Source organism: Barbus barbus, assembly GCF_936440315.1.
Source record: "Barbus barbus genome assembly, chromosome: 28".
In the NCBI taxonomy this organism is placed as follows: domain Eukaryota; kingdom Metazoa; phylum Chordata; class Actinopteri; order Cypriniformes; family Cyprinidae; genus Barbus; species Barbus barbus.
Window position 1 is genome coordinate 18,892,564 of NC_136756.1, and position 16,110 is coordinate 18,908,673.

The 16,110-nt window shown below is 36.7% G+C and overlaps 1 protein-coding gene across 1 annotated transcript; it reads right to left on the minus strand.

The window, feature by feature from the left end:
• Positions 1 to 183: 183 nt before the first annotated feature.
• Positions 184 to 15,502, minus strand: LOC306847914 (sterile alpha motif domain-containing protein 10-like). Its single transcript, XM_079382156.1, has 5 exons — positions 15,256 to 15,502; positions 11,399 to 11,580; positions 6,186 to 6,354; positions 4,006 to 4,146; positions 184 to 2,009 (listed from the first exon to the last, which is right to left on the minus strand). The coding sequence occupies exons 1-5, from the start codon at positions 15,266 to 15,268 to the stop codon at positions 1,987 to 1,989; spliced, it is 528 nt and encodes a 175-aa protein (XP_079238282.1). The 5' UTR covers positions 15,269 to 15,502; the 3' UTR covers positions 184 to 1,986.
• Positions 15,503 to 16,110: the final 608 nt, after the last annotated feature.

The window sequence follows — 16,110 nt, forward strand, 5'->3', positions numbered from 1 at the left end:
TATTTAAGTTGGCTAAGTGCATGAACTGTATAAACTGTACTTTATGATGAAACAAACACACTTTTAAAAAACTAGTTTTTTTTTTAAGTTTCAAAGCTCAAAAGGCACTGAATTGTAGAACGACCCAAATAAAACAAATTATTACACAGAAAGAAATCACTTTAAAAATTCTCTCTAAAAATTGATGCAAATTGTGCAGGCCGGCTTACTTTATTTTAAATAAAAAGTTCACAAAACAGCTTGAGCTAGGAGTATTGTTATCTCTGAACTAATTCCCATATCACACACATACTCAAACACGCAAACAAAAAGTATAAAAGGAAATGGAAAAAAAAGATGTTGCTTCATAACAATCACAAACAACCTGTAGTATAGAATATGTTGAAAAAGTCTCATTTAAATGTAAAATGTAAGAAGCAAAATTACCTGGATGCAATGTCAAATACACAAATATGCACAATTAATTTAAAAGGTAAAATCACAAATCAATTTAATATGTAACTTTTATGATCAGTTAGAACAGTCCTTAACTGTAGGTCTGGAAACCATACAAATATATGGCAAAACGCAAATGTTACTTTTAGTAAAGGGTATGCCATGTAAAAATGTGACAGTGCATTCTGGAATGTACAATGCAGATTTAACATGAACAGGTAAAAGCACATTGTGTAATCCAAACTTTGACTGAAAAACAAAAAATCCCTATTTTTTAAATGACAAATTAGTTTGATTTTCGCAAAGTAAAGATGATCCTTAAACTAGTTTAGCCTCTTTCAGTGGAAAACTGTTGCCTGTAAAGTAACTTAAATGTCAATGGACTTCACACAGTTTTAGAAGAATGTTTCTGCCTAACCTTGACCGGAAATTTATAATCAAATCTACAAGATCATGGAGTCATGGTGTCACAACACTTAATCCATGTTAAGATCTCAGAATCCTATCATTACTTGAAATCAAACTCTTCACAAAATAACACATTAATGCTGTTTTGCGTGTCCAAAAACATTTTCAGGTTGTCACACTGTATCATCTTGATGATTTGATGTGGGTTTTTTGAATGGTCTTTTGGGCAGGTACACACTTGAGTCTTTTTTTGGCTACAATGCAGCACATCATTGTTTTTGTTGTTGTTGTTTTTTTACATCTGTCATCTGCAATTCTCAGACACTTACAGAGCTTTATAATTTACATAACATAAACACAGCCTTTTGTGACCAAAGATACTTATCATTTCACTGTAAATGCTGCCGTCATTGTCACATGGGGAACTAGTTTTTTATCTTTTCATTTCTAGAACAGAATCATCTGAAGATAAAAAGAAACTAAGTTTTCAGAAGAAAAAATACAACCCACTAAAACAGGCTGTCCAGTTGGGTTCACAGTACAAATGCAGGTTTGAATTATTTAGGTTCATCTCTAATGTCAAATGATTCCTGGAACACCTGCAGGAACCGGACACATTTTGCTTACGTATTACCACAATCTTGACGGGCACGTTTGAGGGCACGTCTGGCAAGGTCACATTCCAGCAGAAAATAGTTAGCAAGCCTGTTTCTGTGGGCAAAGTTCATAATATAGCAAGTTCTGACAGTATTACCAGACATCATTGTAGAAGGTCTTGTAGACTTCAAAGTGGATTTGAGTTTTTACAAAATCCATGGAGCTTTGGTACAGCCAGCTGGGTCCTCCTTTATCAGATATGAAGATTCGAGATTCCTCTGCATTTTATGTTTGCATTTCGAAGCAGATTTGGGGTAGATAAATCATGAGTGCACATGAAAGCTCCTTTTTGTAGGTCTCATCTGGTATGAGTTTTCTTTAAGCGTAGTGAGAATGTGGGGGTTGAGCTGTATAACTGAAACCTGTCCCCATGTCCCAGTCCATGACAGCTCCAGTCAAATGTCTCTGGCCTCAGTCTGACCAGACACATTTATGTCCCTTCAGACTGCAGCCAGTCTGGTAGAACTGCCCCACGCATGGTTGAAGCTATGACAGGTTTCCGGATAGCCCTGGAAAAAAAGAGGGAAAGTGAGGGATGGAGAGAAGAGAAAATGAATGAATGAGTGAATGAACCTATAATGTCTTAGAATATTTCTCCAATGGCAACCTACACACATATATAAGTGCCATCAAAATTGAGGAGGCAATTTTTGGGCAGTTTTATGGATTTGGGTTTTTAATACACAAAAGTGTGGGGTCAATAAGATTTTTTTAAATTTATATTTTAAGGATGCATTAAATTGATCAGAAGTGACCGAAGTAACAGATTTATAATGTTACAAATTAGCTCAAAATAAATGCTGATATAAATGCTGTTGTTTTGAACTTTCTATTCATCAAAAAATCTTGAAAAAAAATCTATCAACGTTTTCACAAAAAATATTAAGCAGCACAACTGTTTTCAACATCGGTAATAATATGAAATGTTTCTTGAGCACAAATTCAGCATCTTAAGGCCAGTTGCTGTGTCTGCTATTCTATATTAATATTGAGAACGATTTTTAGAACTATATCTTTATTGTTATCTTTACAGTTATTGTCCTTGGTGTGAACAGGCCTTCAGAATGATTTCAGTTTTGCCATCACATGAATAAATTACATTATAAAACAGATTAAAACAGAAAACAGTAGTTCTAAATTGTAATAATATTTCACAATATTCCTGTTTTTACTGTATTTTTGATCAAATAAATGCAGCCTTGGCAAGCATAACCGACTTCTCTCAAAAACATAAAAAAATCTCATCAACCACAAATGTGAGACTATCAACAAGCAAACATCATCTTAGAATTTTTACTGACTGTTCATAAAATTCACAAATGTTAATTAATTAATTTCTTGATTTATTTAATACTGTGAGCACACTGGTTATTTTGTGCTAATAGCTGCCCTAGTTTTAGATTTTTCTGCAGGTTTATTCATCTGACATAACTCCAATAGTGAGTAGAAAAAAGCTGTAGTCAACTAAACACAATGTAAATGTTTCCTAAATATTATTTTAAAGGGGTCATATGATGTGATTTCAAGTTTTCCTTTCTCTTTGGAGTGTTACGAGATGTTTGTGCATAGATAAGATCCCTGAAGTTACTAAAGCCTCAAAACCAAAGAGATATTCTTTATAAAAGTTAAGACTTGACCACGCCCTCCTAAAACAGCTCATTGAAACACGCCCCCACATGTCTATGTCACGGTGTGGGAAGATTTGCTAAACACCGCCCAAATATATACGCAATGAAAGAAGGCGTAACTATTATTCTCGCTGTAGTATTGTTGCTGGCACCAGTGCCATGTCCTGGAGACGCTGTGCTTTGTGATAAAAGCAAAAGTACTTTGGGCTTCCAAAAGAGGACACAACTAGAAATCAGTGGTTAAGTTGTATTTACAACACTGTTCCAGAACAGTGGATGCAACAAATGCCTCATTTATAATGGGTTTATTGTTTTTGTGTCATCGTGTCAGAACATGGCATCACAATACGGTAAGGGGCATAACATTTCCTTCTCACGCTTGAGGTATTCGGCCTATCACAATGCACTGGATAGCTGGCCAATCAGAGCACGCAGAATTCAGACTTCTCAGAATGATGAGCTTTGTAAAAATCGGGGCATTTCAGAAAGGCACCTTGCGGAGCAACAATAATGTACATTATGTGGAACCCTTTTTTGAACCTAAAACCGCATAAACACAAAATACATAAAATAATGTTCTTTTTAGCAACGTCATATGACCCCTTTAATCGCTTTTTTTGGCTTATTTTGTTGGAAAGGGTGTCCCTTGCAAGAAGATCAACATATTTGGGCATCTCTGCCATCAAAAAAATGTAAAAACCCCTGCACTAAAGTATAGAATAAAGCTGCTAGGGAGATATAAATATAGGCACAAATTCACCAATCCGCCATAACTTTCATTTTCCATTATGCTCACATTATCGCTTTTAGGTCATGCCACCTGCTGCAGAATATATCTTCCTAATTTTTCTCTTTATTCACACACACACACACACACCTCTGCTCAGCAGCTGTAAGTTGCGCCCTTCCTCTTGTACTTGTAGTTGTAGAACCTGCTGGAGAAGCTCTTGTCTCAGAGTCTCCTGAACCAAACCCATCCGCTCTAACTTCTCGCCATTCAATCTCAGGAGAGCACGACCTGACAAAGACAAAGTGACAGAGAGAGAGACAGTTTCACTAGACATGAGCTCTTTGGAAACACACAAGCTCTGCAGCCTCTGCATTATGTATGCACAGTTTTGCTGGCAGCTTTAAACAAGTTACAGCATTGCAAATCCCCCTAAGGTTATTATCTCCATGTTCACAGTGATCTTTGCATGTGTGACTATGGTAACATGCTGTGCGGAACCGCTGCCTAAGGGCACAGGCCGCCCCGGGTTCATTTCCCACTTTATTTCCAACTGAGCCTCTCGTGCTGTGACTCTAAACACTTCAGTCCACAGCCTTGCAGAAAAAACACTGCGTCTGTTTTTTAACTCCCTTATTCCATTTCTCTCAATTTCCTTTTCTATGCATCTCACCCAGCGTGTCTGTGATCTTGATGCTTTGTGTCCACTGAGAGAAAAGTGAGGATTTGTGGAGGCCGGGAAGCCACACGGCTCCCTAGGTGAGCAAGAGCACACTCGAGGAGTGAGTGGGAGAAGCAGCGGCCTAAGCGCCAGTGTGTGGGACCCCTTGATATGCTCAGACATGAGTCGCATATTCACAGCATTATGTTTCAAACCCAAGAAAAACATGGTAAAATAATAATGAAGAATATCACTATGGCCAGTGAGTCCTAGCTTCAAAAAATCCAACTGGCTGCAGCTTTCGCATCCAACTGGCTGTGGGGAAGTCGTGGCCTGATGGTTAGAGAGTCGGACTCGTAATCCAAAGGTTGCGAGTTCGAGTCTCGGGCTGGCAGGAATTGTAGGTGGGGGGGGGGGAGTGAATGTACAGCGCTTTTTCCACCCTCAATACCATGACTGAAACCCCCAACTGCTCCCCAAGTGCCGCAGAATAAATGGCTGCCCACTGCTCCAGGTGTGTGTCCACAGTGTGTGGATGGGTAAATGCAGAGCACGAATTCCGAGTATGGGTCAACATACTTGGCCGTATGTCACGTCACTCTCACTTTCCCCATTGATGGCCAAACTTAATTTTTTTGGCAAAAAAAAATGCACTACCATTACAAAAGTTTGTGGTTTCTGAAATTATAATGTGTATTGTAAAATATTATTACAATTTTTGTCATTTCTTATGTTTTCAGTGTTACATGAAATCATTCTAATATGCTGAACTGGTGTTCAAGAAACATTTCATAATTATATTAATTAAACTTTAAATTATTATAATTTGATCAATCATTATTATCAAAGTTGTGCTGCCTAATATTTTTGTGGAAACCATAATACTTTTTCCAGGATTATTGAATGAATAGCAAGTTACAATGCAAGTCTTTACTGCCACTTTGGATTAAATTGTTTATTTTTTTATATTCTGACCCTAAACTTTTGAACAGTGCTGTAGCTATTGCTAATGGTAATATATGACTTTATATACAACAGTAGATATGTTTTTCAGTGCCTGATTCTTTTCGGAGGCACTTAAAAGCTTGAAATTGACTCTTTTTTTCTCGTCTTTCATAGCTCAGGCAAGTAGCTAATGAAGGCTTTGGTATTTTACATGTTCATGCATCATGAAGGAAAATGATAAATGGCTCAAAAAACAAACAAAAAAACCTAAATATCCATAAGCATAGATGGCAGATGTTTAATCCCATACTTTTGAGGATTCTGTGCAAGTGCTAAAAAACAAACATTATTCTAGAATATTCAAGCATAATGGAGCATGAAGGACTAAAGCACTAGAAACTTCAGGGATTGAGAATGAAACAGAACCAGTTCTTTGACAAGAGACATATTTTTGGAAAACTAAATGAGCATGGGTTGGCTGACCTTCAGCTAAAACGCTTCTGTCATTACATATGAGATATAGTAGATGTGCTGGTGTCAAGGGATTGGTCTGTAACTGCTGAGTATGCAATATCTTTCAAAAGGTGATTTTGTGCAGGGTCACTGTGAGTTTTTACACAGAATGTAATTTCCATATGAATAATGGCTAACATGTTAAAATCACATAGGGATATATTAAATTATAAACAATAATAGTTTTTTTGTTTTATGCTGGATAACACACCTGTAATGGCGTGGTGGGAGAAGGCTTCAACGTAGGTCAAGTAGTTGTGTGGACAGTGTTTCTTCAGCCATCTGCAAACATCCTGCTGAGACCACAAAACCACTGGCCTGGAGAGACACGGCAAGGTTGGGCTGGTGTGGTAAACAGAGTACGTTTCACCTGAACGTAACTGAAAGACAAAGAAATAGAGCATGGGCAAGAGAGAGACATGGAAACTAATTTAAATATGCATTTCACAGAGAAACAGCATTAAAAAACCAATCTCAAAGATGTGACTGAATTGTATGCGTCCTACCACGCATGAATGGCCAACTTTTTATAGCACTACTAATCTGAAATCAATCTCTAGCAGAGTAGAAAAAAGAGAATATAAACAGATAAACAGCTCTCCCTTCTGCTAAGACCTCTGGGAAATATATATATATTTTTAAATAACTGTGTTCTATGTCATGCACCGGCAGTGATTGAGTTGGATGTTTTCATCTTACACAGCCATCTGATTGGCTGCCTAACGGACACGGCCAAGATTCTGCACATTGAGCTGTATTCTAGAATGATTAGCATTAGTTACAATGGCCATAATAACACTCGCTTGACCTTCATCACACACTTCCATATGATCACAGACCAATTATACAAAATTATTCTGCAAAGATAATTCCGGCAAATCATCCACATTTAGAGCCATTGAGTGTTTATGAGGGTTAATGAATGAGTTTCATGCATCTGTGACATACAATATTTTGTTTCTTTACTGTGACACCAAAAAAGCTAATATTCACACTACAGGTCAGAAGTTTGGGGTCAGTAAAATTTTATTTGGCAAGGGTGCAACCAATTGATCAAAAGTGACAGTAAAGACATTTATAAGTTACAGAAGATATTTGTTTCAAATAAATGCTTTCTATTCTTTAAAGAATGCTAGAAAAGTATCATGGTTTTCATAAAAATATTAAGCAGCACAACTGTTTTCAACAGAGTGAGACTTTTTTTCAAAAACATAAAACATAAAAAAATCTGACCGACCCCAAACTTTTAATATCATAAAACTTCCAAAGTGATCCAAAAAAATGGAATGTGGTGGGCTCACGGATAGCAGAAAATGAAAAACAATGCAATGTGCAACTAATAAGTATTATGTGCCCTTGTCCATTGGTGCTGAAGACTGTGTATCAAATCAAACTCTACTTTATTATATTATATATTATTTGTATATTATATTTGACTGTTTTCTAACGTTCTAGGTAGCTGTAAATTCTGGGGACTTGTATCACACATAGTTTAATTCCCTGTGCTTTGCATATTTTCTTCTCATTCCTTAGTGTTCCATTTCATTAAAAGTCATTTATCTTCAGAAAATCACAGTCTTCCATTTTCCCTCTTCTCCCTCTATTTGTTTAGTTTTTCTAAGCCATTTGCTGCCATCTGTACCCCATCCCTCAAGTTCATCTTCAATTTTATTTCTCCTTCACAGTTTTTGCCCCATCTCTACTGCTCTCTCTCTCTTTCTCCCTCAGGCAACTTTCTACTTTATGCCTTTGCTCTATTTGCCCTTGAGGGCAGTGGGGAATTCTTTCTTCTGCAACTGCAGGAAATCGCACACATACATTCTTGCACGTGCACATACATGTATACATACATGCATGCACACATATAGGCTGAATAAGTGACTGTTCCACTCAGCTGGTCCCGGGCTGGATGCAGATCTCTACAGCAACTGTCGCTGTAGGGCATGAGAGCACTGCAGTCCCTCCATGGCTGTAGAAACCCTCTTAAAATAATAGTTTGGCCAAAAAAGAAAATGTACTCACCCTTTGGAAATCCAAGATGTAGATGAGTTTGTTTATATATCAGAGCAGATTACATTACATGCTCACCAATCCTCTGCAGTGAATGGGTGCCATCAGAATCCGTTAATGATGGATCTGTTTATTACAAACACACAGCTGTGCGCTTCACAAGAAATTAATTGATGGACTTTAGTCATGTCAACTACTTGTGGATTATTGTGATGTTTTCATCAACTGTATGGGCTCTCATTCTGACGGCACCCATTCACTACACAGGATGAGCATGTGATGTAATGCTAAATTTCTCAAATTCTGTCCCGATAAAGAAACAAACTCTTGCCCATCTTGGATGGCCTGAGGGTCAGTAAATTTTCAGCAGATTTTAATTTTTGTAGAAACTATTCCTTTAAGCCCTTGAGATTATCAAGCATGTCAGTAAGTGCATTTACATCTTTTTAATTACCTTGTTTGTGGCTTATAAAGAGATCTGACCAAGCAGTTTTCAAACTTTCCCTATTTTAATGCTCATTATTTGATATACTCTCTTGAGAGACACTCTGACATACAATGGAGACAAGCTGATGCAATCCTTCTTACTCTGCAATCAATGTCCCTATGCTACAGAGTGAGTCTATACATTACAGAATGTTAAATGCCAAACATGAATTATTTACAGTATGAGTTCCATTCACACAGACCCCAGAGGATCAGTGTGAGTACAATAATGAGAAGATACAAACCCTAACCATCAAAAATGGCCCCCAGTACACAAATGTATACATAAAAGTCACACTTTTGACTACAAATAGTCACACAGGCACTTGAGTTTCTGATTTCTTCTTTGATCATTCTGTGATGACATGTCTAGGGAAAGCGGCGTGTCTTGGCAAAGTTTATAGACAATCACAACAGCGCTGATGAAAGTGAGAAAAGATTTGTGATAAAAGTGACGTTTTCTATTTTCTTTTCTTCTTTGTTCACTTTTTGTTTTCTGGGAAGAGCACACTGTGTGGTGAGATGTCAGTGAGTCTTTCATGTACTGAGATACACAAACCTGCATTGTTGAGAAAAATACTAACAAGTGTAGCTGGGCTGAACAAAGGATTTGTGTATGAAGCCATTAGGGGAAGAGATAAAACAGAGCTGTTTATCTCTCCGGTCATTGTAGGAAGAGGCTAACAAGGTTCACCATACATTAACGATGGTTTACATTAAGGCCAAAAAAGTGCAGAGGTTAGTTAGGATCTCATCAGCTCCTGTTTGGGCTTTTCATGAGGAATAAATTAACATAGATGTCTGATCAGGCCAAGCTTTTGATCGTGAACTCACTTTTTGGAAAATCAAAGGCAAACAGTCTGAACCTTCGCACTCAGTTCAGCAAAATGCAACAAATTTAAACCCAAGTTCAGAAGATTCACCTTAAGTCTGGTGTTCCTCTTCCAATTACTCTGGCAAAAAGCAAGATTTGTGAACGTTGTACAAACTAGTGTTTGAGACTTGAAATAAATTAGATGAGACAATAAAAACAGATGAAACATTTTTTATCCATTAAAAATAATAAAACATAATAATATATAGATGATGTTCTTTTGATCTTTGTATCATATGTATCATATTTTCCACAAAAATATTAAGCAGCACAACCATTTTCAATATTGATAGTAATAAGAACTTGAGCAGCATCAGCAGCATATTAAAATGCTTTCTGAGGAGACTTCTTTCAAAAATATTTTAAAACCTTAGTCACCCCAAAGTATATATGTATTATAATAATATATATATATATATATATATATATATATAAATGACATTATACTATATGTAAAAAATATTTTCAGAGAAAGGCAGCTCCTATCTAATGTGTTAGTAACATTTTCATTTAGCAAAATTGTTTAAACCTTCATATTTAATCCACTAAACAAAATTTCCAAATGAACAGCACCTCTGCGAATTTCACTGGGGAGATAAAAAAACTAATTTAGCACTAAAAAAAGAGAAATGGAAAAGAAAATAGAAATGACCACAGAACACTGGATTTGCCTCAAGTAATTACTTTTGAATACTATTAATTAAGAACAGATAATATTATCTATCTCAGTTTAACAAAATCAGCTTTGGGTCTAATTAGTATGTTCAAACCTGTCGTAAAATCTAAGAAGAGTCTAATTGCGTGGGCGAGACGGACTTTGACCCACGAAAGCTCTGCAGACCCGACTAGAGGCACTTGCTTCGTTAATATGCTAATGCAGAAGATCAAATGAAGTTAAAAACACATATTACGACCCATATCTTTGCTCGCTGTGCTCAAATCAGCAGTGCCCATGTGACCTGAGGCCCACAAGGCTTTTTAAAGCCATTCTGTGGAGAGTGGTCTCTTCTCTACCCGCTGGCCAAACAGCATCTTACTCATTCTCTACAAACTAAACATGCTTTTAGATGGATGGAAAGATGGAGAGAGAAAGGAAGACCCCCCCTCCTCCACCTTTTTTTAATGCAAAGGTTTTCATACAAGTGCATTTCTGAAAGGCAAGACATTATTTTCCAGTATTAATAATGCAGCACGGCCAGCCATACATACATTATCTCAGCACACAAATTCTCTAATGATACCTTTTAATAGCTACAGCAAGAAACAACTGAAAGATGCTATGGCATTAGCTCTGCTGTATAACTATAGTTTTAAAGCCTACTTTGCAGTTTTTCTTATTGATCACATAAATTTGCACTGCAAGTATTGAAGTTAATAGTTTATCTACTTATTCTTTCATATGATATATGAATATGGTAATCAACTAGCTACATTTTTGAGTAGCTTGGCCAACACTGGTCTTCTTGAGATCAATTTCAACATCGTGTGAAAGTGCACTAGAAAGAGCTTGAAAAAGATTTAGTTTTGATACTCAAGTCATGTTAATGAGATGGTACAAAATGATGATCATTTGAAGCAGATACAGGGAATACATAAAAACCACTTGGCTTTGCACTTATCTTTATTATTTAATCTGAAGAAGAGGAATGTCTGTCTTTCTCATGCTCAATGAGACTTTTAAACCAGCAGCTCTGATAATAAGACAATAGACTCTATTTAATCAATTTAATAACACTATGCTATATTACCATCAAATTACATATATATTGGCATCAAATTACAAAAAAACAAAGTTATCTAACACCATGAAATATTGCCGGCAAATTAGACATCTTTCTCTGTTCAGACTTCCATAATCAATTTCTGTATTTTTTTCTCTTTAGGAAAGTTGTGGAAACACTCATGATTTTTGGGGGAATTTAAAAAAGAATATATTTGTTACACTCCTGTTCACCAATATAGAAGCTGACCCAGCTATAATGTGAAAAGGGTTTATGTATGCTCACATTCAGATAGACTGAGATGTTTATTAATGATTTCTTTCTTGGTCTCACCTGCAGTCCTTCTGTTCCAGGCTGTTGGAGTAGTTTGACCGTTCGTCCGCCGGCTGTTTTGCGGCTGTGCCCTTCATGCCAGGTAAGGTTTCCACCTGCACAACGACTCACTTGGTACTTAAAGTCCTCTGGAAGAGCCCTGTACTCCACCGCAGGACGACAGAATGTAAAACTGGAGGCCGCTGTAACAGAAAAGGAAAGATTCTGCATTTATTCATTCATTTAAACACACATTCCATCATTCTTTCTTACATTGACACTTCCCTCTTTAGAAAGACACAGAGATGTGCAGCAGCACTGTTCGTTATCAGTCAGCAACCTGCATCAGGATGACTAGTGCCTTGTAGGCGATTCAGTGTTTATGTCCATCAAAAAAGCTGCTGTTATAGGTCACTTTGAGGACTTCGTTTGTCATTAGGGTTTTGGTGGTTAAGAGAAGAGTTTAAGGTTTAGGCTTAAGTAAAAGCAAATAAGAAATGTTTGAATGACCCATATCTCCTGCGGCTGAATGGGTGGCTTGGATTCTTCCCAGAAAAATACCTAAAGATGCTAGTCAGCAAAGTTAATGGGAAAATTATGCATTAGCGTGTCAGAGGGTGATAAAAAAGCAGAGCATTGGTAGCCCGTGGGGTAATCTAATGAAAAGCATATGAGGCTCCAGATTTCCAGGAAGGAAAACTTTAAGTGCTGCTAAATACCAAACGCCTCGGAAACATTGGTTCTTGCCGAGCTAGACAAAACTAGCATTTGTAATTCATGAAACAGTTAACAGCTTTAAAGGAAAAGTAGACTTTGGTTCTTTTGTGAAAAACTGAAGATCTTTTGAAAAAAAATTTCAGTGTTGTTTTTGGCAGGGTTATTATAGTAAAACCATAAAAAACAAATAAATGTTTTATTAAATGTTTTATTCCAGGTTGTTGCTAAGGCAAAAACCCCTTATTTTAGTTTAAGTTGATGCAGTAAATAACTAAAATGAAATAAAAATGAATAAAAATCTCAACGATACTAAAATAATAAGAAAGACTATGAACAAAGCAACTAAAAAATTCTTCAAAATATCTTATATAGGAACGAGTCATGCAGGTTTGGAACAACAAGAGTAAATAGTGAATTTAACACAAAAAAAGACAGTGTACATACATACAACTCTGAGAGTAAAACTGTGAAAAAATTTGCAAATTTCTAAAAGCAATACAGCAAACCAGCACAGCACAGTTTCGCTCCATTGCTGACTGTAAATGAGTCAGTGGGCAGCATAAGCAGATTTTCTTCCAGAAGCTGCGAGAGGCCAGTGCATTAACAAACAAAGACAGAGATGGTGTGCGTATGCGCTCATTAAAACCTCAGACTTCTAATCACCACCTTAGTCTTAGCACAAATGAGTACAATCAGTCATCTCTGTGCTTGACAGTGTGTGACGGTAATACATCTCCATATGTGTGTGTGTATGCATAAGCACGCGTTGATGAGAGGGAGAGACTATAAGTTTGTGTGTGTGTTGGAAGGTGGAGGCCTGGATGAGATAAAAGGGACGTCTTTTGCTCTTGTTCCCTGCAGCCTCACAGCCTACAAAGGCTGTCCTCATCAAGAGTGCATGGGGGATGCCTGCCTGTGTGAATGCATTTGGGATGGAGTCACAGATGAACACAGTCTTTGATTACAGTGCCTCTGAAGCAGACATTAGAGAGATGTCGCACAACTGTGGCTGGAGGGTGAAAACACGTCAAGGCCTGTTAGTCCTGGACAGATGTTGCCCTTATTTTCTATTTATTTGTGCACAAAAAGATGTGCTCCTAAATCTAGAAACAGCATATTCTCCTGGAACCTTATTCTTGACCCATTAAAGGGAAAATGGAAAAGTCAATAGATAGCAGAGTTTTATATTTGTGTTCAGGTCTATAAGATCTGTAAGGTCTGCTGTGCTGACAACACTAATTTTTCAGCAGCCATTTTTCCAGTCTTCAGCATCACTTGATCCTTCAGAAAATATCGCAATAAACATTTCCTATTATTATTCAGAAGTTCAGAAGAACTGCATTTATTTGAAATATAAATATTTAGTAACATCATGCATGTCTTTATTGTCCCTTTTGATCAACTCATGTGTCCTTGCTGAATAATGGTTTTAGTTTATTTAAAAAAAATCCTACTGACCACAAACTTTTGAATAAACGTGTATGTGGTTAAAATCTAAATTAAAAATCTAATCTATGTTCAAGGCTGTAACCATCTTAAATAATTCTTAGATGAATATTCATAGTGGTATACCAGTACAGGCTGTCCAGTGGTTGATTTGTAAAAAGAGTAATTTATTTATTGATACAATCATGTATCTCCAAACCTGCACGATTTTTTTATAGTGTAAAACACAAACTAAATTGCTAAATTAGCAATTTGGCAAAATGTTGATGTTGCTCTATTCCATACAATAAAACTAAATGGTGACTAGATGTTGTCCATCTGCAGATTTGACAAATAGCAATTTTTTGTGTCATTTTTATTCACTGTATGGAAAAAAGCAGCATCACTATCTGGAGCCATTTGTTGTCTACAGAAGAAATAAAATGGTATGAGTTCAGAATAACCTGAGTGTGAGCACATGATGACATGTTATTATTTCATTTTTAGGTTAAACTATTACTTGAATTTCGTGAATATGTGGTTACAGCCAGGCTTCATGGCCAAGTACATGTAACCCATTTCATTGCATGCGTCAATCAAAAAAATTCTAAATTCATATTTTATCTAGAGATCCCTCATCCATGACAGCTTTTCATTGCCTGAAACACATAATTAAATCCAGGCCAAGTTTTCTCACCTGCTGTACCCACTGGACTGAACTAACGATGCGGTCTCTTGTGAGAAACCAAGCAAGTGTGCCAGAGATCTCTGAACAGCATGAGGGGTTTGAACTTCGGGAAGGGAGAGAAACACAACATCTGTGTGGAGTAATGAGCTACTACAGACTGAAAGAGAGAGAGAAATGTGGAGCTGTAGCTGCTTCAGATCTGTTTGGCCTCATTATCTATGCTGATGAATGCGAAAATTAATATGCAAGCCTTCATTTAAGTGGTGTAGTGACAAACCGCTCAGCAGGTAACTGGATCACTAGAAAACTACAGATAGTGAAGACAGTTTCATTCAGTTGTTTGAATGTGTGAGGGAGAAGGAGAGAGTTTCTGGAGGTTTTCAAGGACATGTTGAGACGTGGAATGGTGTACAGGGTTTTGTCAATGAGAAGCCATTATTACAAGTCAACACCTTTCAATTTACACACACACAAAAAAAAAAAAAAATCACAAAATGTACAAAGAAACAGATAGGCAAACTTCAAAACATATCAATAAACCAGTTATTTTGACATTTTGAGAGCCGGAGAAAAAGAAAATTGATTGCTTATTACAGTTAGAGCTTTTGTTATGCAAATGCAGCGCGTTTGCTCATTAACAGCAAATAATTCAATTCAAAATTCATTTGAACTGATTCAAAATACAGGGCTGTGACCCTGAACACACTGAAACCCAAACATTAATGAGCCATATACACACATTAATTAGTAGACTGTCAACCTGCTAAATTCTTTAAAATCAACTATGTCACTGTGTACAGGCTATTTTATCCTGAGCAGATATGCCTTTAACTGGAAAACAATATGCTTAAAAATACGAGAAAGAGCCTACCTGAGTGCAATTTCAACATTATTTAATTCAAATTATATGATATATTCAAAATGATCTAATCAGGAAATTAAAAAGAGAATATTATTCTGAGACAGCGGATACATCGAATCATCTCTAGCTTGCAACGTACTAACTACTACAATCATCTTTATGAATAAAATGAAATAATATAATTACCGTCTACTGCCATGTCAACAATCCAGACTCAGCAACAAGCCGCAATACTCTTGTTAGATTAAAAGTTGGAAACTAAGGTGCCCCATTTTCGGCCATGGGCGCCTTGAAAGGTGTTTCTTTAGCAGGTACATCCAGGGTGTAGTGATCGACGCACGCGCTTCTCAGTGTACAATATGAAAGTACACACGCGCGTGCTGTTCATTCTCACACTGACGCCTCCCCACGCACACAGTTCACTTCAACCAGCTCTGTTATGAAGCTTTTCATATTTTGTGAAGAAACGTGTTTTTGTTACATCATTTATGTAATATCGTTTAAATGTACGATCTAATGAAACATACATCTAAGTATATTATGCAATATATCATAAATAAATATCATGTGATCGCATGTAACATAGCCTATATAAAATGGGCATTGCTAAATTGACTCTTAAATCTACACATTTTTTAAAAGTAATTAAAATATGCAATTCACGTAGAACCCCCTAGCATCGTGTTTATAGGTTATTTCTAATCGTTATATTTGTCACCAAAGGCGTGTTTCGTGAGAAACGGTCGTCTGATTCTCTCTCACGTCCCAGTGGGAAAACGCAAAGCCTGTAATTAGTCTGTGAATGGCAACATGCACATTAAGGGGATGTATTCATGTGACCCTTCAAATATTTCATAAAAATTCGGAAAATAATTTAAAATCATTATATTATTAGCTTTATTGACTTATTGACTAGAATTATGCACGAATGCCTGTATTCTACACTAATGTATATAAAACCATTTTAAAACCTTAGATATTTTCTTCTTGAACTATAAACACTAGAGGGAGGCATTTCACCTCAATTCTCTCAACAGACCT

Bases quoted from the DNA above. Each gene is read 5' to 3' on its own strand.
- LOC306847914 (XM_079382156.1), bottom strand. The intron at 4,147-6,185 runs GTGTGTTATCCA...TGTCTTTGTCAG, and splicing joins CTCCCACCACGCCATTACAG to GTCGTGCTCTCCTGAGATTG. The intron at 2,010-4,005 runs GTGTGTGTGTGT...CTTTTTTTCCAG, and splicing joins CTTACAGCTGCTGAGCAGAG to GGCTATCCGGAAACCTGTCA.